Source organism: Miniopterus schreibersii, assembly GCF_964146895.1.
Source record: "Miniopterus schreibersii genome assembly, chromosome: X".
NCBI classification, from domain to species: Eukaryota; Metazoa; Chordata; class Mammalia; order Chiroptera; family Miniopteridae; genus Miniopterus; species Miniopterus schreibersii.
This window is the reverse complement of record NC_138104.1, coordinates 58,312,398-58,336,264: the sequence shown is the minus strand read 5'-3', so window position 1 is coordinate 58,336,264 and position 23,867 is coordinate 58,312,398. Positions and strand designations below refer to the sequence as shown.

At 36.4% G+C, this 23,867-nt stretch overlaps 1 protein-coding gene across 1 annotated transcript in view; it reads right to left on the bottom strand.

Moving 5' to 3' along the window:
- The window catches only part of TEX11 (testis expressed 11), a gene marked incomplete at both ends in the record, with an annotated part of 365,391 nt that overhangs the window by 2,602 nt on the left and 338,922 nt on the right, over positions 1-23,867 (bottom strand). The window contains 3 exons of the mRNA XM_081125501.1: positions 20,325-20,445; positions 21,341-21,449; positions 22,920-23,069. Of these exons, the coding sequence (XP_080981627.1) occupies positions 20,325-20,445; positions 21,341-21,449; positions 22,920-23,069 (380 nt within the window). The remainder of the gene's footprint in view (positions 1-20,324; positions 20,446-21,340; positions 21,450-22,919; positions 23,070-23,867) is intronic.

Sequence of the window (23,867 nt, the reverse complement as noted above, 5' to 3'; positions counted from 1 at the left end):
ACGCTTCATGGAAAGAAATGAAAACGAATAAACAACAACCCAAAATCTATGGGACATAGTGAAAGCAGTCCTGAGAGGAAAATCACAGCATTACAGGCCTATCTCAAGAAACAAGAAAAAGATCTAATGAAACATCTAACACAACAACTAAAAGAAATAGAATGAGAACAGCAAGAAAAGCCCCGAGGAAGTGGAAGGAAGGAAATAATAAAAATCAGAGCAGAAATTAATGACATCTACACTAAAAAAAAAACAACAAAAAATCAATGAAACCAAGAGCTGGTTCTTTGAAAAGATAAAGAAGATTGATGCACCTTTAGCCAGACTCACTAAGAAACAAAGAGAGAGGACCCAAATAAAATCAGAAATGAAAGAGGCGATATAACAACTGACCCAACAGAAATACAAAGGATTGTAAGAAAATATTATGAGCAACTATATGCCAACAAATTGTACAACATGGGGGAAATGGACAAATTCGTAGAAGCATACAACCTTCCAAAGCTGAATCAAGAAGAAGCAGAAAACCTCAATAGGCCGATAACAACTAATGAAATCGAAGCAGGAATCAAAAAACTCCCAGCAAACAAAAGTCCTGAACCAGATGGATTTACAAGCGAGTTTTACCAAACATTCAAAGAAGAATTAACACCTATTCTATTCAAACTATTCCAGAAAATTCAAGAGGAGGGAAAACTCCCAAACTTTTTTTATGAGGCCAGCATCATCCTAATCCCAAAACCAGATAAAGACACTACAAAGAAATAAAATTACAGGCCAATATCTCTGATGAACGTAGATGTTAAAGTCCTCACTAAAATACTAGCAAACCAGACCCAGCAATACATTAAAAAGATCACACATCATGACCAAGTGGGATTTATTCTGGGGATGCAAGGCTGGTACAACATCTGCAAATCAATAAATGTGATACATCACATAAACAAAATGAAGGACAGAAATCAAATGATCATATCAATAGATGCAGAAAAAGCATTCGATAAAATCCAGCACCCATTTCTGATAAAAACTCTCAGCAAAGTGGGGATAAAGGGATCATAGTTCAACATAATAAAGGCCATATATGACAAACCTACAGCCAACATCATACTCAATGGGCAAAAGCTAAAACCATTTCCATTAAAAACAAGAACAAGACAGGGATGTCCACATTCACCACTCTTATTCAACATAGTACTAGAAGTCCTTGCCACAGCCATCAGACAGGAAGAAAACACAGAAGGTATCCAACTTGGAAAGGAGGAAGTAAAACTGTCATTATTTGCAGATGATATAATACTATACATAGAAAACCCTAAAGACTCCATCAAGTTCTACTAGATTTGATAAACGAATTTGGCAAGTTGGCTGGATACAAATTCAACATCCGGAAATCAATGGCATTCTTATACACCAACAATGGACTTTCAGAGAGAGAAACTAAAAAAGCAATACCATTTACCACTGCAACTAAAAAAATAAGATACCTAGGAATAAACTTAACCAAGGATGTAAAAGACTTGTACTCAGAAAACTACGTAACGCTGAAAAAAGAAATAGAGGAAGATTTAAACAAATGGAAGAATATACCATGCTCATGGATTGGAATAATTAATATCATTAAAATGTCCATACTACCCAAAGCAATTTATAAATTCAATGCAATTCTTATTAAAATACCAACAGCATATTTCACAGACCTAGAACAAACATTTTGAAAATTTATATGGAACCAAAAAGGACCCCGAATAGCTGGAGCCATCTTGAGAAAAAACAACAAAGTGGGAGGGATCACATTACCAGATTTCAAACTATATTACAAAGCCATGGTAATCAAAACGGCCTGGTATTGGTACAACAACAGACATATAGACCAATGGAACAGAACAGAGACCCCAGAAATAGACCCACGCCATTATGGTCAATTAATATTTGACAAAGGAGCCAAGAGCATCTAATGGAGTAAAGATAGTCTCTTCAATAAGTGGTGCTGGGAAAATTGGAAAGATACATGCAAAAATATGAGACTAGACCACCAACTTTCACCATACACAAAAATAAACTCAAAATGGATAAAAGACTTATATGTAAGTCATGAAACCATAAAAATCCTGGAAGAAAACATAGGCAGTAAAGTCACAGACATCCCACATAGTCGAATTTTCACTGATACATCTCCTAGGGCAAGAGAAACAAACAAACAAAATAAACATATGGGACTACATCAAACTAAAAAGCTTCTGCACAGCAAAAGAAAACAGCCTCAAAATACAAAAGGAACCCCACGGTCTGGGAAAACATATTTTCCAAGGATGTATCTGATAAGGGGCTAATTTCCAAAGTGTACAATGAGCTCATACTACTTAGCAAGAGGAAGACAAACAACCCAATTAAGACATGGGTAAAAGTCCTGAAGAGACACTTCTCCAAAGAGGACATACAGATGGCCAAGAGACACATGAGAAAATGCTCAACATCGCTAATCATCAGAGAGATGCAAATTAAAACCACACTGAGGTATCACTTCACACCTGTAAGAATGGCTCCCATCAACAAATCAACAAACGACTCCTGCTGGCAAGGATGTGGAGAAAGGGGAACCCTGGTAAACTGCTGGTGGGAATGCAGACTGGTGCAACCACTATGGAAAACAATTTCGAGGTTCCTCAAAAAATTAAAAATGGAGCTGCCTTTTGACCCAGTGATCCCACTTCTAGGTATATATCCTAAGAATCCTGAAACACTAATCAGAAAGAATATATGCACCCCTATGTTCATAGCAGCATAGTTTACAATAGCTAAGATCTGGAAACAGCCCAAGTGCCCATCAGTAGATAAGTGGATAAAAAAAAGCTGTGGAGCATATACACCATGGAATACTACGCAGCTGTAAAGAAGAAGAATCTCGTACCCTTTGGGATGGTATGGATGGACCTGGAGAATATTATGCTAACTGAAATAAGGCATGCAGTGAAAGACAAACATCACATCATCTCGCTTATATGTGGAATCTAACTAAAGAGCTTAATAAACTGATAAACAGAATAGATTTGATGACATGGAAGTATAGATTAGACTGATGAATGTCAGAGGGTTGGATGAGGGTGGGTGGGTGGAGGGGGAGAGAGAAATCAAAGAATTTATATGCATATATGCACCACTCAAGGACATCGACAATGGTGGGGAGAGGGATTGGGGAGGGGGGTGGGACAAGGTGGAGTGGGTCACTGGGGAGAAAAAGGGACATCTGTAATATTTTAAAGAAAAATAAAATAAAATAATTAATTAATTTAAAAAAAGCAGTTTTATTGAATCTCTTAATTTTATTGACCCCAATCTGTCTGTTTGGAATAGAAATTATATTAATCTTTATTTTTTGCATACACACACATATGGGGTGGAGGGAGAGGGAGAGAGAAAGATTGGTTGATTTGACTGATTTTTAAAGAACCAGGTAGCATAATTTTGGGTGCTGGCAAATTTGAAATCTTTAGGGTAGGCCAACAGGCTATAAATTCAGGTAAGAGTTGATGTTGCAATCCTGAGTCTGAAATCTGTGTGGCAGGCCAGCAGGCTGCAAACTTAGGCAGGATTTCTATGTTACATTCTTGAGGCAGAATTCCTTCTTCAGGAAAATTCAGTTCTTGTCTTTAAGGCAAAACTGGTTATGGAGGGTAATCTGTTTTACTTAACATCAACTGACTGTAATTTTTAATAAATATTAATCTTTAGTGTTGACAATATCTACCTGTCTATGAACGAGGAGTACATTTCTAAGATGATCCCTTTGCCTTATGAGTGTGTTTAACATGGTAGATTATAAGATTTTGCAGTAGTGAAGAGGATTAGACTAGGGAGCAACTTTCTCAGTTCTTGTATAGATGGGCCACAAAGGGGCACCCATGTGCTCATTCCACATTAAAGCCCTTCATTTACACATTAGACCTCACTCAGGTCCTTGGAAGGGGAAACACGATAGAAGACTTGGGTAGCAGTTTCTTGAGAATGTCAATGACGTCTCAGCTGTAATTCACTCATTTGGATCTATAAAAAATTACTACGGTCCTGGCTGGTGTGGCTCAGTTGGTTGAAGCATTGTCCTGTGCACTGAATCAGGGTCAATTCCTGGTCAGGGCACATGCCCAGGTTGCAGGTTTGATTCCCCATAGGGGCACATACAGGAGGCAACCGATCGATGTTTCTCTCTCTCTTCCTCTCCCTTCCTCTCTCTCTAAAATCAATAAAAACATATCCTTGGGTGAGGATTTAAAAAAATTACAATGCATAAAACACTTAAAATGAGGGCACTAAGAGAGACAACACAAAGCTCTTACCCTAAAGGACACATAGTGCCTTTGGGGAGATAAGGTATCCACATATAAAGAGGACTACACAAGGTGTGTAACTAAGGGCTAGTTAGAGCAAGACAGGAATTAGGTATTCTTCAGTGAAAGAAACGAGCATTAGTCTGGCACAACCAGAGGTCTAGTTTCTCTGCTGGAAATGCCAACCCCATCCTTGTCCAGTTGGTAAACTTCTATTTTTCCTTCAAATTCACAAGCAGAGTTAGTTAGTCCTGTCCCTCTGTTCCGATAGCAAGCATTACATTCTTCTAACACAATTTATCAGATTGTTTGAAACTGCTTATAAATTTATCTCTTGCAGACTGTTGATCTTCTTGAGGACAGGAACTTTTCTTGTTCATCTTTGTATCCTCAGAATCCAACACTGTGCGTGGTACATGATAGGAGCACAATAGGTGTTTGCTGAATGAATAAATCAAAGAATGAACAAATGAATCAATATCTACTCAAATGCAACCTACTTGGTGAGGCTTTCCCTAACTCTCCACAATTTATTATCCCCACTAATCTGTTCCTATGGCACTTTGTTCACAGCATTACAATAGCACTTATAACACTGTGTTGTCTGTTTCTTCCACTAGGCTGGGAGTTCCTTCAAGGCAAAATGTCATCTACCTTTGTATATGCATAGCCTGGCACAGTGTATGACAAAGTTGTGATTTTAACTGAATGAATGAACATATGACTGAACAAACAAACATGGTCCTAGGGTAGATAAGTAGGATCTAGATATACCAAGATTATATGAAATGTCCAGAATAGGCAAATCCATAAAGATAGAAAGCATATTGGTGGTTGCCAGGGGAAATGGGGAATGACTGCTAATGATTATGGGGTTTCTTTTTGGGCTGATGAAATAGTTCTGGAGTTAGATACTGGTGACAGTTGCACAATTTTGTGAATGTTCTAAACAACGAAATTGTATACTTTAAAATTGTGAATTTTATGATATATGAATTATGTCAATAAAAATTACAAATATATAGATGTACAGAGAAAGAGAAGGGCATTCCATATGCACAGAACAGAATGAATTAAAAACCTGGATTGTGCTTGAGACTGAGCATGTCTCAGGGAGACTAATAGTTATTTGGCCTAAGCAGATAATTTAGGTAGGGAAGTTAATGGAAAATAGGACTGGAAATGTAGGAGGGGGCTACTTCAGCATTTCTTAAATTTCCCTCAGAACACTAGTGTTACAAAAAATGTTAGTAAAATATGTTTTGGAAATACTGCATTCTATATATGCCTTTTTAGAGCACTGTAATTCACATTAGTTCATTAGAATTTTGGGGAAGTTTTACGGTAAAGAAACCATGTAACTTTGTTTAATCTAGGGTATGCAGATTTTTATTAACATCTTATAGAATGTAATTTGTGAAGTATTGGCCTGGAATGTAAGGGGGTTTGCATTATAAGCCACAGATCTCGGAATTTCTTCTGTTGGTAATTAGAAGTCACTGAAACTTCATGAGAAGGTAAGTGATATGATGAAATTGGAGCTTTAATAAGATTGAAACACCAGTGGTGTTTAGAACAGATGTGAGTCAGAGAAAACACAGACAGCAAGATCTGTTTAAATGGAGTTGTAAGAGTCTAAGGATGAAGTGATGAGGGTCAGAACTAAAATAGTGACAATGGAAATGGAAACATGTAAGAAACAGTAGAACCTGGTAACTTACTTGATATGGTGAATGTAAGCTAGGTCAATTGAAAAGAGCTCTAAAGTACATAGTTCAAGTGGCTGAGAGAATGCTGATATCACTGAAAGAAGAAATTGGAAAGAAATTGGAAAGAAATGGATACGGGATCAAGATAATGATAAGTTCTATTTTAATTACTTTGGGACTGAGGTAACTTTGGAGATATCACATAGGCTGTTGCAGATATGGACTGGAACTCAGTTAATGGCTAATGTGTATCAATTCACTTAAAGGACAGAGTATAGAATATAGAGAGCTAAAGAGTAGAGAATATTGGAAACATTCATAGTTGGATAGTAAGAGGGAAAAGACACACAGAATGACGAGAAAATAAAGGAAAAAGGAAAAGAGAATTTCAATAAGGAGGCAGTGGTCAATAATGAAGGCCAGGGAAAAGAGGCCATCAAATTTGTCTAGGAGGTAGTAATTAGTCACCTTGTAGAGTATAGTGTGGCTAACAGTGCAGAGAGTGAGGGAAAGAGTAGCTCAAGATGGGCTCAGACAGGCAGCCATGGCCTTGTACGCCACATTCAGGATTTTGGTCTTTAAGGGCAACAGGCTCATTTCCCAACCTAGTCGCTCTCCTGTAATCTTAAGCCCTTCTTTGTTTCACTGTCCCCAGTTTTAATAAACATCCTCTAAAACAAAATAAAGGAGCAACGGGAAGCTACTAAAGAAGATTAAGCAAAGTCGCACATTTTAAAATTAAAAAGATCGCTCTGGTTGCTGGATGAAGAAAGGCATAGACAAAAGCAAGAGATGCAAGGAGACCAGCTAAAAGGTTCCTGCAGTAGCTGAGGTAAAAGACTGAACTAGGTTGGTGATGGTGGAAGATGGGAAGAAGTGAATAAATTTGCGATATTTAGGAGGTAGACTTGGTGACAGATTAGAAATGGGAGGGAAGAGTTGAGGATAACTCTTAGATGTCTCGCTTGGGCAACTGGAAGAAGGGTAGTGCCATTCAATGAGTTAGGAAACATTGGAGGGGCTTTATTTTCATTTGCATTAGCTCTCCTCTGTCCAGCACTGCTCAGAAGAATCATTAACCTTCAATAAAAAAAATGTATCCATGCAGCTACTCACCCCAAATTGACATTGACTTGCCTATGTGAAATACAAATCAGTGTTAGCAAATGGCGGTGTTTGCTCTGATGATTTTCTGGGGCCTAGTATTTGAAGACAGTTTTCTCTGTCCTCAACATTTTTAATAAATATGGCAGTCATACATATCTCTTAACAAAACTGTATGTGTACTGGAACACAAATGACTGTCTTTTTAGGCTCACCTCAGGGTTTCTGAAATGAATATTGTGTACATCAGCTTTATTGAGATATAATTCACATACCATTCATTTTGCCTACTTAAAGTGTACAATGCAGTGGTTTTTAGCATATTCAGAGTTTTGCAACTATCACCACAATCAATTTTAGAACATAAACATTCTCCTGAAAGGGAACCCTGGGGCTATTAGCTGCCACTCCTCCTTTCTCTCAATTACACACCTTTCCCAATCACTGGGCAACCACTAATCTAATTTCTGTCTCTTACAGCTTGGCCTATTCTGAACATTTAAGATAAATGGAATCACACAGTATGTAGTCCTTTATGATTGGCATCTTTCTTAGTTTGCTAATGTTTTCAAGGTCCATCCATCCATGCTGTAGCACATGTCAGTATTTGGTTCCTTTTAATATCCAAATAATATTCCCTTGTATGGAAATTTCACATTTTGTTTATCCATTCATCAGTTGATAGACATTTAGGTTGTTTAATTTTGGGCTATTATGAATAATGCTATGACCATTTGTGTATGAGTCTTTGCTTGGCATATGTTTTCATTTCTTATGTTTCTATAACTGAAAGTGAAATTGCTGGGTCATATGGTAACTTTATGTTTAACCTTCTGAAAAACTGCCAAATTGTTTTCCAAAGCAGTTGTATCATTTTATAGTCATGCAGTGTGGGGGGGGGGGGTACCAATTTCTCCACATCCTTCTCAATAGTTGTTATTTTCTGTAATTTTGATTATAGCCATTGTAATGTGTATTAAGTGGCAGATCACTGTGTTTTGATTTGCCTATTTCTGATGACTAACAATGTCAAGAATCTTTCCATATATATACCGGTCATCTGTATATCTTCTTTGGAGAAATGTCTATTCAGATCCTTTGCCCATTATAAAATTAGTTATCTTTATATTATTGAGTTGTAAGAGTTATTTATATATTCTAAGTATAAGTTCCTTAACAGATATATGATTCCCAGATATCCGCTATTGCCATCCTGTGGGTTATTTATTCACTTACTTGATAGTTTGTTTGTAGAAAAGTTTTAATTTTGCTGAAATCTAATTTATTTTATTGCTTGTGCTGTTGGTGTTATATCTAAGAAACCATTGCCTAATCCAAATTCACAAAGATTTAAGACTATTCTTCTAAGAGTTTTATTATTTTAGTTTTACATGTAACTCTTTCAAGAGTTTTATAATTTTAGTTTATATATACTAAGAGTTTTATATTTCTAGCTCTGACATTTAGGTCTTTGATCCATTCTGAGATAATTTTTATATATAGTATGGGGTAGGGGTCCAAACTTCATTTTATTTCACTTGTCCCAGAAACATTGTTAAAAATACTATTTTTTCACGCTGAATAGTCTGGACAATCTTGTTAAAATCAATTGACCATAAATGTGAGGGTTTGTCTCTGACTCTTAATTCTACTTTTATTTATTTATGTCTATCTTTATGTCAGTGCCACACTGCATTTTTTTTAAAGTATGTCTTTATTGACTTAGAGAAACATCGATGCAAGGGAGAAACAAGGATCGGCTGCCTCCTGCATGCCCCCTACTGGGGATCAAGCCCACAACCCAGGCATGTGCCCTGACTAAGAATCGATCCTGTGACCTTTTGGTGCATGGGACAACACTCAAACAACTGAGACATGCTGGCCAGGGCAGTACCATACTGTACTGATTACTGTAGCTCTGCAGTAAATTTTGAAGTAGACAATTCAACAATAACAGTTATAATTACTTTATATAATTTTGTGTGTTTCAAAGAAGCTAAGTAAGGGCAAGTATGTATTTATAGTTTGTTATATTAACTTTCTTATTTACCATCTCTGGTTCTTTTTATTTTCCCCTGTGGCTTAGAGTTATTCTTTAGTGTCATTTCCTTACTCCAAAATAGGCTCCCACCTGCCTTCTTCATGTTGTTATTTGCATACTACATTTTTATAATGTTAAAAGCTCAATAAAACAATTACATAATGTATTTTATACATTTGTTTTGAAAAATAGTTAAGAGAACAAATACGCATTTATACTGTCTTTTATAATTACATAATTACTGGTACTTTTTTGGTTTGTTTGGATTTAAATTATTGTCTGGGGTGACTTGCTAGCTAGGTCAGCTAGCAACAAATTCTCTCAGTTTTTATTTATCTGTTAATGTCTTCATTTCACCTTCAGTTTTGAAAGATAATTTTGCTGGTTATAGAGTTCTTGGTTAACTGTTACTTTCCTTCATCACTTTGAATATGTCGCTGCTTTCCAGCCTCCATTGTTTCCAGTGAAGTCAGCTGCGGATCTTATGGGGTTACTTTCTAAGTGATGTCATTTTCCTCTTGTTCTTTTAAAGATTTCCTCTTTGTATTTGGCTTTCAGTACTTTTAGTATTATGTTTCTGTGTGTAGATCACTTTCTGTATTATATTTGGAGTTAACTGACCTTATTGGATATGTAATTTCTTAAAATCAAATTTGGAAAGTTTTTAGCCTTCATTTCTTCAATACTTTTTCTGTTCTTTTCTATCCTTGATAAGCCTGATATGTGCATGTTGGTATACTTAATGAAGTTCCACTTTTCTTTGAAGCACTGTTTTTTTAAATTCTTTATTTCTCCTTTTTCTTCAGACCATATAATCTATGAATCTACCTTCAATTTTGCTGATTTGAAACAGCTAATTCTACCAGTTAAAATCTGTTGAGCCCCTCTAGTGAATATGCTACTTTTTACTTCCAAATTTCTCATTTGGTTCTTGAAAATATATTCTATGTCTTTACTGATATTCTCTATTTGATGATACACTGGCATCACACCTTTTACTTCTTTTAGCATAATCTTCTATAGTTCTTTGAACATATTTGTAATGGTTGATTTAATAACTTTGTTAAATCTGATATCTGGGTTCTGTCTAAGATACTTTGTGTTGCTTTCTTTTTTCCCCCAGGTATGGGTCACACTTTGCTGTTTCTTATTGAAAATTGAACGTTTTAGGTAACATATTGTAGCAATTCTAGAGATTGATTCCCCCCACCTTGGGGCTTGTTTTTGTTGTTGTCTGTGTGTTTATCTGTTTAGTAACTTCACTGGATTATTTTAGCAAAGTCTATTTCCCTCAGGTGTGAAGCTTCTTATGTAGCTTCTCGGAGGACAAAGCCTTGGTTATATGCAATGTGCACAGTCACTCTGGGATGACAGTGTTTTTAGTAGGGCTCTTTTTTTCTTTCTCTGATGCCTCTATTAAGAGGTCTGATATTACACCCAGCTTTTAGGCTCCACTAAGTGAATGATGATTACTCTATTGTCTTCAGCAGTGCCTGAGGGCATAAGTTGTTCTATAGTCTAACCCAATTAAATTCAGACCACTTTGAAAGGGTGGTCTTTGAGGCAAATCTCTGAGGTCTGTTCTGACCCTAGTGAAGCTCTTATTAGATGTGTTTTTCCATGGTTCTCTCTGGTAACCTAGCTTGTCTGTGAGTTACCTTGTAGTTCAAAGAAAGTTACTATCCTCCTCTTACTTGCTTACCACCAAAATCTCCATTATTTTTCATAGCACTCTTTGACTGGAACTTCCTCACACCTTGTTTCAAGTACAGTTCATTTGGAGAAAGCTTTGAAGCTCTCTGTTTTTATGGATTGCCTTTCCCCCTGGGAAAAATCTCTGAGACTCTGCTTCAGGGCTTTGGGGGGGGGCAGTGGGCCCCCTTTCTCTGAGTGACACCTCTGCTTTAAGAGCAGGGTGCTAAGTAGGGTAGAAGTATCTGGTCTTCTTGGCTTGCCTCTTTGGGTGTGGAACCACTGCCCTAAGAGTTAGCTGGTGCAAGGGAAACCAGGGTCCTAATATTCTTGGTCTGATTTGCCTGAGGTAGATCGTCTGCCCTATAAGTGGAGGCTGAGTAAAGGAATGGAGGCCTCATTCTTTTGGCCATATTTGTCATGAAACTAGCCTTTGCAACTTGGAGCTCAAGGTGGGATGAGAAGTGCTGGCAGCCTGCTGTTCTTTATGGGATACCATATCCTCTGATGTGGAGCTGAGGGGAGTGGGAGCATCATTTTCTTGACCACATTCACCTGGAGCAGAGCTTCTATCATGCTGAGCTGGGGGAGGGACAGGGAAGGAACAGGTCATGACTCAACTGCCAGACTCTCACTAAGATTTAGTAGATTCTTGAATAGAGCTTTCTTCATGGTCTGTATGCTCTTAGGACAATTTCCAGAGACTTTAAATGGTTACATATATATATGTGTGTGTATGTATGTGTGTGTGTGTGTGTGTGTGTGTATATATGTATATATATATGTATATATATATATATATATATAAATATAAATATAAAATCTCCAGTCATGGTTGCTTTGCTGGGAAGCAGGTCCATTTAGATTCTCATGCTGCTATTCCAAAAGTGGAAGGCTTTAGAAACCTCATTTTATTAATAAGGAAACCGAGGTCAAAGAGAGGAGGTTTCATCTGCCCAGGGCCACACAGTATGGCACAGATGAGACTAGAAGCCAGAGGCACTCACTTACTCTTGGTTGAGTGCTCTTTTGACTAGTTACCTCTGATATTTTTAATATTATCCCCAAGCATACTCTCTAATCTGGTGAAAATCTCTCTAGACATTTTCACCTGATGTTTCTTTTTTTTTGTTAATCCTCACATGAGGATATTTTTTTCATTGCTTTTCAGAGAGAGCAGGAGGGAGGGAAGAAAGGGGGGCAGAGGGAGAGGGAAAGAGAGAGAGGGAAGGAGAGAGAGAAAGAGAGAGAGAGAGGGAGAGAGAGAAGGAAACATTGATTGATTGCCTCCCACATGCACCTCAACCAGGGGTGGGGAGTGAACCAATAACCCAGGTATGTGCCCTTGACTGAGAATAGAACCTGTGACCCTTCCGTGAGTGGCCAATGCTCTAACCACTAAGCCACACAGGTCAGAGCTTCACCTGATGTTTTAACAAAGAAATGCATATTTGTTTATATAGATTTTGTTGATTGTGTAGTTAAAGGTTAAAATGGAGATTATAAATGTATGTAAAGGGAAATTTAAGAAAATTATGAGTGGGGGAGGGTAAAGAGAAGTAAAGTTTCTATACTTCATTTGAACTGGTAACATGACGACAGCAGTGGGCAGTAATAAGTTTTTTACACACATGTACATGCATACACACAAAAACAAACAGTGTAATATTTAGAGCAACCACTAAAAAAGCTGTACAAATACACTTAATAGCACTATAGATGAAGCAAAATGGAATTCTAAAAAATGTTCAAGTAATCCACAGTAAGGCAGGAAAAGAAAAGAGAGAAATGAAAAACAAAAAGAACAAAACAAACAAATAAAACAAAAATAAAATAAAATGGCAGACTTAAGCCCTAATACATTAGTGATCTAAATACACTAACTAAAAGGCAGAGATTGCTTACATGGACTAAAAATGTGCTGTTGTCTATAAGAAACTCACTTCAAATATAACATTATAGGCAGGTTGAAAGTAAAAAGATGGAAATAGGTATATCATGTAAACATTAATCAAAAGATAGCAGGAGTGGCAATATTAATATTGGTAAATGTAGACTTCAGAGCAACAAAAAAATTACCAAAGACATAGAAGGATATTATATAATGATAAAGGGGTCGATTTACAAAAAAGAGATAGCAATAATAAATGTGTATACACCCAAACACAGAGTCATAGCATATGTGAAACAAAAACCAATATGGGTGAAAAGAGAGCTAGATAATTCCACAGGTACAGTTGGAGATGTCAACATGCTTACTCAACCAGTAAAAGAACAACTAGCAAGAAAAACCCCAGCAAAGGTATATAAAAACTCGGCAACGCCATCAACTAGTGGGATCTAATTGATATTTATAGAACACATATTCCAACAAGAGCAGAATACACATTCTTTTCAAGTGTCCATGGAACATATACTAAGATAGATCATATCCTGGGCTATAAAATAAATCTCAAAAAAATTAAATAATTAAAATAATAAAAGCTATCTTTGTTCTCTAACCACAATGGAATAAAATTAGAATTCAATAACAGAAAGATAATAAGAAAATCTATAAACACTTAGAAACTAAGCAACACACTTCCATGTAATCTATGGTTCAAAGAGAAAGTCTCGAGCAAAATAAAAAATACAATGAAGTAAATGAAAATGAAAATACAACATAGCAAATTTGTGGGACACCGCTAAAGCAGCACTGAGGGTGAACTTTACAGCATTAAATGTACATGTTAGAAAAAAATGAAAAGTCTTAAGTTAATAATAAAAGTTCCCATCTCAAGAACCTAGAAAAAGAAAAGCAAACCAAATGCAAAGAAAACAGAGTAAAGTAAATAATAAAGATAAGAGCAGAAATCAGTGAGACTGAAAACACAAAGAAAATGGAGAAAATCAATGAAGAAAGACCTGGTTCTTTGAAAAGATGGATAAAATTTAACATCTGGAAGAATGACAGAGAAAAAAGCAAAGACATAAATTATCAGTGTCAGGAGTGAAACAGTGGATATCACTACAGACCTTGCACACATAAAAATAATAATAATGGGGAACCATCTTGCAGGCTGTGGCTGTTGCAGAGGGGTACACAGAGGTGGCTGGGGAAGTGGTGGATGGGCTGCTGAGATGGGTGGTGGTGCTTCCAGTCCCTGTGGGGCACACCTGGCCTCTCAGCCACAGCGAAGAGTAGATTATCACTTACTTAAGGACAGAGAAATCACAGGACTCAAGGGGGTCACAGCCTTGATTTGAGAAGCCAGACTTGTTTTGGCCTGACAGCTGCTCAGCTGGCTTCTCCCATCAGCCTGGATTGGTGAACCTGAATCATAAGAGCTATCTCCAGGCAGCCAACACGGGAAGACAAAGAAACAAGCCCCAAATGAAAGAACAAGAGAATTCTCATGAAGAGCTAAATGAGATGGAGACAAGCAGTTTATCAGATGTAGAGTTCAGAGTAATGACTATAAGGATGCTCAACAGCATGAAAAAAGATAAGGAAATGTTGAAAAAACAGTCAGGAATGAAGAATGACATAGCAGAAATAAAGAATACATTGGAAGGAATAAATGGCAGATTAGAGGAAGTCAAGGATGGGATCAGTGAATTAGAAAATAGGGTAGAAAAAAATCACTCTGTAACAGAATCAAAAAGAAAAACAATTAAAAAACAGGAGGACAGCTCGGCCGGCTGTGGCTCAGAGGTTGAGCGTCGATCTAGGATCCAGGCGATCAGGGTTCGATTTCTGGTCAGGGCACATACCCAGGTTGCGGGCCCGATCCCCAGTCGGGGGCATGCAGGAGGCAGCTGATCAATGACACTCTCATTATTGATGTTTCTATCTCTCTCTCTCCCTCTCCTTTCCTCTCTCTGAAATCAATAAAGATATATTTAAAAACAAAACAAAACAAAACAAACCAGGAGGACAGTTTAAGGGAGGCTGTGGGACAACATGAAATGTAAAATAATCCATATCATAGGAATGCCAGGAGGAGGAGAAAGTGAGCAAGGGATAGAGAACCTAACCTGTAGAAACAATGGGAGAAAATTTCCCTAACCTGGTGAAGGGAAGAGTCACACAAGTTCAGGAAGCACAGACAGTACCAAGCAAGAAGAACCAAAAAAAGCCCATGCCCAGACACATCATAATTCAAATGCCAAAAATTAAAGGCATGGAGAGAATCTTAAAGGCAGCAAGAGAAAAGCAATTTGTAACCTATAAAGGAGCTCCCATAAAGCTGTCAGCTGATTTTGTAACAGAAACACTACAAACCAGAAGGGAATGGCATGAAGTATTCAAGGTAATGAAAAGTAAGGCTCTGACACCAAGACTACTCTATCCAGCAAGGCTATCATTCGAAATAGATAGCGAAATGTAGAGCTTCCCAGATAAAAAAAGGCTAAAGGAGTTTATTACCACCAAACCAGCAATGTAAGAAATGTTAAAGGGACTGCTGCAATAATAATACAATATATACATATATATCTATAGAGTTCATATAGATATAAACAAACATAGGCATAAAGAATAAAAATGACAATAATTACTTATCAATAATTGCCTTAAATGTAAGTGAATTAACGCTTCAATCAAAAGACATGGGGTAGCTGAATGAATAAGAAAACATGACTTATATATATGCTGACTACAGGGGACCCACCTCAGAACAAAAGACTCACACAGGATGAAAGTGAAGAGATGGAAAAGAATTTTTCCATGTAAATGGAGAAAAAAAAGCTGGGGTAGCAATACTTATACCTGACAAGATAGACTTCAAAGCAGAGGTCATAACAAGAGACAAAGAAGGTCACTACATAATACTAAAGGGATTGATTCAACAAGACGATACAACACTGGTAAATATATATGCACCCAATAGAGGAGCACCTAAATTTATAAAAGTACTCTTGAAGGACTTTAAGGGAGAGATAGACAGGGGACTGTCATAGTAGGGGACTTCGACACCCCACTGACAACACTGGATAGGTCTTCCAGACAAAAAAATCAACAAGTAAACAGTGGCCCAAAATGACACAGTAAATTAGATGGATTTAATTGATGTTTACAGAACATTTCATGACAATGCTGAAGAATAAATATCTTCTCAAGTGCACATGGGCCATTCTCAAATATAGACTACATGTTAGGACACAATCTAAGTCTCTACAAGTTCAAGAGGATTGAAATCATATCAAGCATCTTCTTGGATCACAATGGCATGAAATTAGAAATAAACTACAGTAAAAACAATAAAAAACAATCAAACGCATGGAGGCTAAATAGTATGTTATTAAACAATGAATGGGTTACCCAAGAGATCAAAGAAGAAATAAAAAACTTCTTGGAAACAAATGAAAATGAACACACAACAACCCAAAATCTTTGGGACACAGCAAAAGCAGTCCTGAGAGGGAAGTTCATAGCACTATGGGCATACCTCAAGAAACAAGAAAAATCTCTAATAAACAACCTAACCCTACAACTAAAAAGAAAGAGAACAACAAGAAAAGTCCAAAGTAAGTAGAAGGAAGGAAATAATGGAGATCCGAGGGGAAATAAATGACATAGAAACTAAAAAACAAACAAACAATACAAGAGATCAATGAAACCAAGAGCTGGTTCTTTGAAAAGATAAACAAGATTGATGAACCTTTAGACAGGCCCATCAAGAAACACAGAGCAAGGATCCAAATAAACAAAATCAGAAATGAAAGAGAATAAGTAACAACTGACACCACAGAAATACAAAGGATTGTAAGAAAACTTTACAAACAGCTATATGCCAACAAATTGGACAACCTAGGTGAAATGGACAAATTCCTACAAACATATATGCTTCCAAAACTGAATGAGGAAAAATCAGAAAATCTGAATAACTCAATAGCACCTAATGAAATTGAAGCAGTAATAAAAAAACTCCCAGCAAACAAAAGTCCTGGACTAGATGGCTTCTTATGGGGAGTTTTACCAAACATTCAAAGAAGAACTAACAACTATTTTGAAACTATTCCAAAAATCCAAGAGGAAGACTTCCAAGCTCTTTTCACCAGGCCAGCATTAGCCTAATTCCAAAACCAGATTAAAGACACAACAAAGAAAGAGAATTACAGGCCAATGTCCCTGATGATCACAGGTGCTAAAATCCTCAACAAAATATTAGTAAATAAGATCCAGCAATATATTAAAATGATCAAACAGCATAAACTAAGCAGAATTTATTCCACGGATGCAAGGCAGGTACAATATTCACAAATCAATAAACATGATACATCATATAAAAAAAAAAAGAAAGATAAAAATCACATGATCATATCAATTGATGCAGGAAAAGAATTAGACAAAATCCAACACCCATTTTTGATAAAAATTCTCAGCCAAGTGGGGATAGAAGCATCATACTTCACATAATAAAGGCCATATATGGCAAACCTACAGCAAACATGATACTCAATGAGCAAAAACTAAAAGTGTTTCAGTTAAGAACAGGAACAAGTCAGGGACGCCCACTTTCACCACTCTTACTTAACATAGTATGGAAGTCCTAGCCACAGCAATCAGACAAGAAGAAGAATTAGAAGGCATCCAAATTGGAAAGGAAGAAGTGAAACTGTCATTATTTGCAGATGACATGATATTGTACATAGAAAGTCCAAAAGACTCCACCAAAACATACTAGATTTAATAAATGAATTTGGCAAAGGAGCAGGATACAAAATTAACACCCAGAAATGGATGGCATTTTTATACACCAATAATGAACTCTCAGAAACAGAAACTAAAAAAACAATCCCATTTATTATTGCAACACCAAAAAAATAAGATACCTTGGAATAAACTTAGCCAAGGAAGTAAAAGACCTGTATTTGAAAAACTAGAGGACACTGGACAAAGAAATAAAGGAAGATACAAACAAATGTAAGAAAATACCGTGTTCAGAAATGGGAAAAATTAACATCATTGAAATGTACATACTACCCAAAGCGATCTACATGTTCAATACAACCCATATTAAAATACCAATGGCATATTTAACAGACCTAGAATACTCCAACAATTTATATGGAACGAAAACTGACCCCAAATAGCTGCATCAATCTGTAGAAAGGAGAACAAAATTGGAGGGATCACAATACTGGATATCAAGTAATACTACAAAGCCACTGTAATCAAAACAGCCTGGTACTGGCACAAGAACAGGCATACAGATCAATGGAACAGAACAGAGAACCCAGAAATCCACCAAGCCCATATGGCCAATTAATATCTGACAAAGTTGGAAAAAGGATACAACAGAGTAAAGAGTCTCTTCAATAAATGGTGCTGGGAAAATTGGACAGGTACATGCAAAAAAATGAAACTAGGCGACCAACTTACACAATACACAAAATAAACTCAAAATGAATAAAAGACTTAAATGTAAGCTATGAAACCATAAAAGTCCTACAAGAAACCATAGACAGCAAAATCTCAGACATTTCTTGTAGCAAAATGTTTGCTGATACATCTCCTAGGGCAAGGGAAATAAAGGAGAAAATAAACAAATGGGACTGCATCAAAATAAAAAGCTTCTGCACAGCAAAAGAAACCATCAACAAAATGAAAAGGGAACCTACTGTATGAGAGAACATATTTACCAATGATACTCTGGATAAGGGGTTAATTTCCAACATATATAAAGAACTGATACAACTTAACAAAAAGAAAACAAACAACCCAATTAAAAAATGAGCAAAGGACCTGAATAGACACTTCTCCAAAGAGGACCTACAGATGGCCAGGAGACATATGAAAAAATGCTCAAAGTCAATAATCATCAGAGAGATGCAAATTAAAACCACAGTGAGCTATCACCTCACACCCACCAAAAAGGCTACCATCAACAAATCAACAAATGACAAATGCTAGTGAGGGTGTGAAGAAAAGGGAACCTTAGTACACTGCTAGTGGGAATGCAGACTGGTCCAGCCACTGTGGAAAATAGTATGGAGGTTCCTCAAAAAAATTAAAAATGGAACTGCCATTTGACCCAGTGGTCCCGCTTCTAGGAATATATCCTAAGAATCCTGAAACACTAATCAGAAAGAATATAAGAACCCCTATGTTCATAGTAGTGCTATTTACAATAGCTAAGATCTGGAAACAGCCCAAATGCCCATCAGTAGATGAGTGGATTAATAATATGTGATACATTTACACCATGGGATACTATGCAGCTATAAAAAAGAAGGATCTCTTACCATTGAGAAAGCATGGAGGGACCTGGAAAGTATTAGGCTAAGGGAAATGAGCCAGTCAGAGAAAGACAAGTATCACATGATCTCACTTATATGCGGAATCTAATGAACAAAATAAACCGATGAACAAAATAGATCCAGAGACATTGAAACATGCAACAGACTGACAAAGTTCAGAGGGAAGGGGGGGAAGGATGGGAAGAGATTAACCAAAGAACTTATATGTATATATGCATAACCCATGGACGTTAATAGTGTGTTAAAAGCCCAGGGATGGGGTGAGAGCGGGGTGGAGGGGCCAATAGCGAAAGAAAAAGAAAAATATGGGAATAATATTAAGAACTCTATATACATAAATTGACAGTTTAGATGAAATGGGTCACTTCATTGAAAACAGAAGTTACCACAACTCACACAATATGAAATAGATAATTTGAACAGTTCTATAACTATTCAGTAAATTTAATTTGTAATTTAACAACTCTTGAAAATAATCTGCAGGCCCAGATAGTTTCACTGGTGCATTCTAGCAAACATTTAGAAAAGAACTAACATAAATTCTTTACAATCTTTTCAAAAAATATAGTAGAGGAGGGAACACATCCCAAAACGAGACAAAGACAGTACACAAGAAGAAAATTACTGACCAATATCCCTCATGAATATAGATGAAAAATATTTACAAAAATACTGACAAGTAGAATCCAGCAATGTATAAAACAAATTATACACTATGACTATGTGGGATTTATTCCGAGCACGCAAGGCTTGTTCAATATTTAAAATCAGTCAGTGTAATCCACCATATTAACAGGTTAAAGAAGAAAAATCACACAATCATATCAATTGATGCAGAAAAATTATGTGACAAAATTCGTCATTCATGATAGAAACTTTCAGAAAAAAAGAAATGGGGAGAATTTCATCAACTTGATAGAAGAGTAAGAACAATTCTATTTGCTTTTAAAAATACAAAATAACCCCAAATGCCAGGTTGTACTGCAATTTTGACCTAATCCATAGTATACTTACATTAGAAACTTTCTACTATTAACTACTTACATTTCATAAACCCAGGGAAATTTGGAAGTATGTAACTACATTGTAATATGAATTTATTTACCCTAAAACTCATATCAGAGAGCAGTATTCTATGTAATTTCTAATGCACAAGACATTTCAAATCTTTAAAATTAGCTGAAAGTTTAATATCACTGTTTGACTTACGGTGTGGCTAATAAAGCTCAAAGCATCTTCGAAAAAGCCCCAAACTTCTTCCAGGGGACAGAGTTCTGCACTTGGCACCCCACCTGGCACTAAGAGGTTAATCAAGTTGTGCAGACAGTTGCTGAAATAAAAAAGAGAAAACTATCCCATAAGGAAAGAAATCGCTGGCTTCATGGCTAAGGTAAGTAAAATCTGGATCTCATCCCAGATTACGAGCTTCAAAACAAGTCTGTTCTTCCTTCAATTTAATCTGGCTTCCAACCTCAGAAGACAGATTTCGAAGATGTAAAAGGGGCTGATCAATCCTTCCTTTTATTATGGTTGTCTTTCACCCTTTTTTTTTAGTTTCCTACACTGAGAAGGTGTGGCTGTTTACTATATTTTATGAGCTGGTTGAATCTACAAGCACTTTGAAGCATCTTGTTATATCCTCAAATAAGCAAGAAAATTAGGATTTAAATTGGAAATAATTCCAAGAGAATTGTTTCTCAAATCTCAGAAAAGGAAGACTGTAATGATGCTTTCCAGAGAAAAATCACATAACTTCTATTTTTTTCCCCATGTCTAGGCATAGAAAACACAAAATAACATGCTATATTATGTACTTATTGGCCCTTAAAGAAAGGTGCTTAGAAAAAAATATGAGGCAAATATAGCAAAATGTTAACATTTATTAAACTTTGGTGGGAATACGTTGTTGTTTGTTATATTAATCTCTGTCTACATTTGGCATATTTAGTAATAAAATAAAGAAAGGTACCTAGTAATTTTAGTATATACATACTCACACAAAGAAGCAGAAAGGAGAAAATCCTTGATTTAGCTCATTAATTCTTGGTCTATAATACAACTCTGAATATGGAGCTGTTCTGAAGGCTTTTTAGGTTCAGGAGTTACAGAAGTACCCTGATCATCTTTTAAATTGGGCCAGTTGAGTATGATTGATGACTTAGGAGGCATTGATAGCTCTTTTGGCTATCAAAAAGCCTGGATAGTGTTGAATTACAATTACTAACCTGTATTTCAAAACATCAAATGATTCTTTCCTTTTGTGGAGCAATAAAGCCCCTTTCAAGGCCTTTAGAGCAATGGAAGGATAGTATGCAGGCATTTCCATTGCTAATGCTATAGGAAGGGAAGAAAAAAGGTTGTGAATACTATAATCTCATCCATCACAGTTTTCATCCCAGCCTACAACTTGCTTTCTCTAACAAAACTGGCCTGAAAGAGATGAACAAAAACAAACAAACAAACCAACAAACACACAAAAAACAAATTTTATAAAATGATGAACCCATGGTGGCTTTCAGAGGTAGCTTCTACTTTCTGGGCAGAATAACATAGTAGGATCACCGGGTTATATCTTTTCTTCAGCAAACATCAACAGAGATCCCAGCTGGTGTGGCTCAGTGGTTGACGACTGACCTATGATCCAGGAGATGGAAGTTTGGTTCCCAGTCAGGGCACATGTTTGGGTTTCAGGCTCAATTCCCAGCAGGGGATGTGCAGGAGGCAGCAGATCAATGACTCTCATCATTGATGGTTCTATCTCTCTCTTCCTCTCCCTTCCTCTCTCTGAAATCAATAAAAAACATTAAAAACACACACACACACATCAACAGAGAACCTATTGTTTCTCTGACCCTGCACAATAATACAGGTAAAGCAATAATATAAACCAGAGTCAAGGAGGGACACACTAAGAAGGAAACAGAAAGCAAATTAGTAAAAGGGCACTAATCAAAAATGGATTTATACTACAATTTACTATTTTTCTTTGATACTAAAAACAGGAAACACTTGACATGAGAGTGAGTGTCCAAGATAACAGACTCCCAAACTTCCAGATGCATTTACCAGGCCTCTAGAATTGGAGTTCCTTTACACAACGAACAGTAGTAACTATCACATGTCCATAAAGTATATACGATCTGTTCAAGGTCTCTAGGAATTGTCTTGGCAAGACAAGGAAAGGCAAATGTGACTCTTGTGCATTCGGGGCTATCTAATACTTTTATTAACCACACATAGGCTCCCAAGGAGGGTGAGAGATAAAAAGAGAAGACAAGCCATTTCTTGCAGTATATTCCCATAAAGATTTTGGGCCCCCAAATACCACTTGCAGCCCAACTAGAAATTTGAAAGTGGCAACTGTGTTAGAAAATATTATCTATATTTCTCTACACACTTTAATAAATTGCTTTGATTGCATCACCCTTGATTAATGAAGCAGTCGTTTACCATTTCTAGCTAGCTGAGCAAAACTAAGCTTGAGCTCCCCCTATTGTGTAGTAATAGAATTCAATTCCACACACAGAATAAATATGAGCACCGATTGTGAGCAATGCACTTAGCCAGGGTTAATAAGTACAACAAATATAAGTAATTACTGTTCATGACACTAAGGAGCTTATAATCTTATATAAAGAAAAAGATAAATGCATAAATGATTATAATACAAAATGGTTCAAGAATGCCATTAGAGAAGGAAAAACAAAGTACTATGAGGAAATGTAGAGAACGGAGGAAAGAAATAAACAAGTAGTACAATTTAAATGGGTAGTAGCCTTCCAAAACCATAAATATAGCTCTTACTTGCGATTGTTTCTAATGTTTTACTTTCTAAATGAGGCAGTTCCCACACTGATTCCAGGAAGCTGTCCAGTAACTGATCATTCATTTTGGCTTTAACTTCAAACTCATATAGCAGAAGCAGTGTCTCACACGGATCACTGGAGAAGTTCCCTAAGAAAGAGGCAAAAATGCAATATTCTCTGTGATTACATTTCAATATTCTCTCCTATTCTAATCTCTCTTCTAGGGAGATTTTCTTGTTGAGAAAAATTAATTTTACTTACAATTTGAAGGTTATCCCAGCTTCTGTGGACAAAGTTTTTACATTTTAAAATCTATAAACTCACCAATACTTTTAGCACCCTGTATTGCAATTACTAGCATTGCCTATATTTCCTAAAATTATTGCCATGATGTTCCTAAACAGCCTGAAAAAGTCTTGCTGCTGTCTAATTCAAATCCAATGTTTATCTGTCTCACTTTAATGACTGAATTAACCAGAAGATACAATATTTTCTAAAATAACTGGGGCTTTATTTTGAGAAGAGTAAAGTTTCCAAATTGTTTCATTTAGTCAGTCATCAGTATTTCTTAGGTACCACCATGGGCAGAATCTTGTATCAGCTGGCATATACCATACTATGTGAGACAGTTTTCATTCACCCTGTTAGAATGAACCTTTAAAAAAGTGTTGAGGTATAGTATACATAAAATAAACTGAATGAAGTACATTAATCTTAAAGAGCTTGATGAATTTTTACATATGTTTAAATCCATATAACCACTACCCAGATCATGATATAGAATACTTCCAAAACTCGTGTTCCCTTCCAGTCAATACTACCTTGGCAGAGTTAACAACTATTTTGACTTTCATCATATTGATTGTTATTGCCTGTTCTTGAACTTCATTGCTAGTATACAGTTATATAATCAACTTTTGAATATTGACCATGTATCCTGTAACTT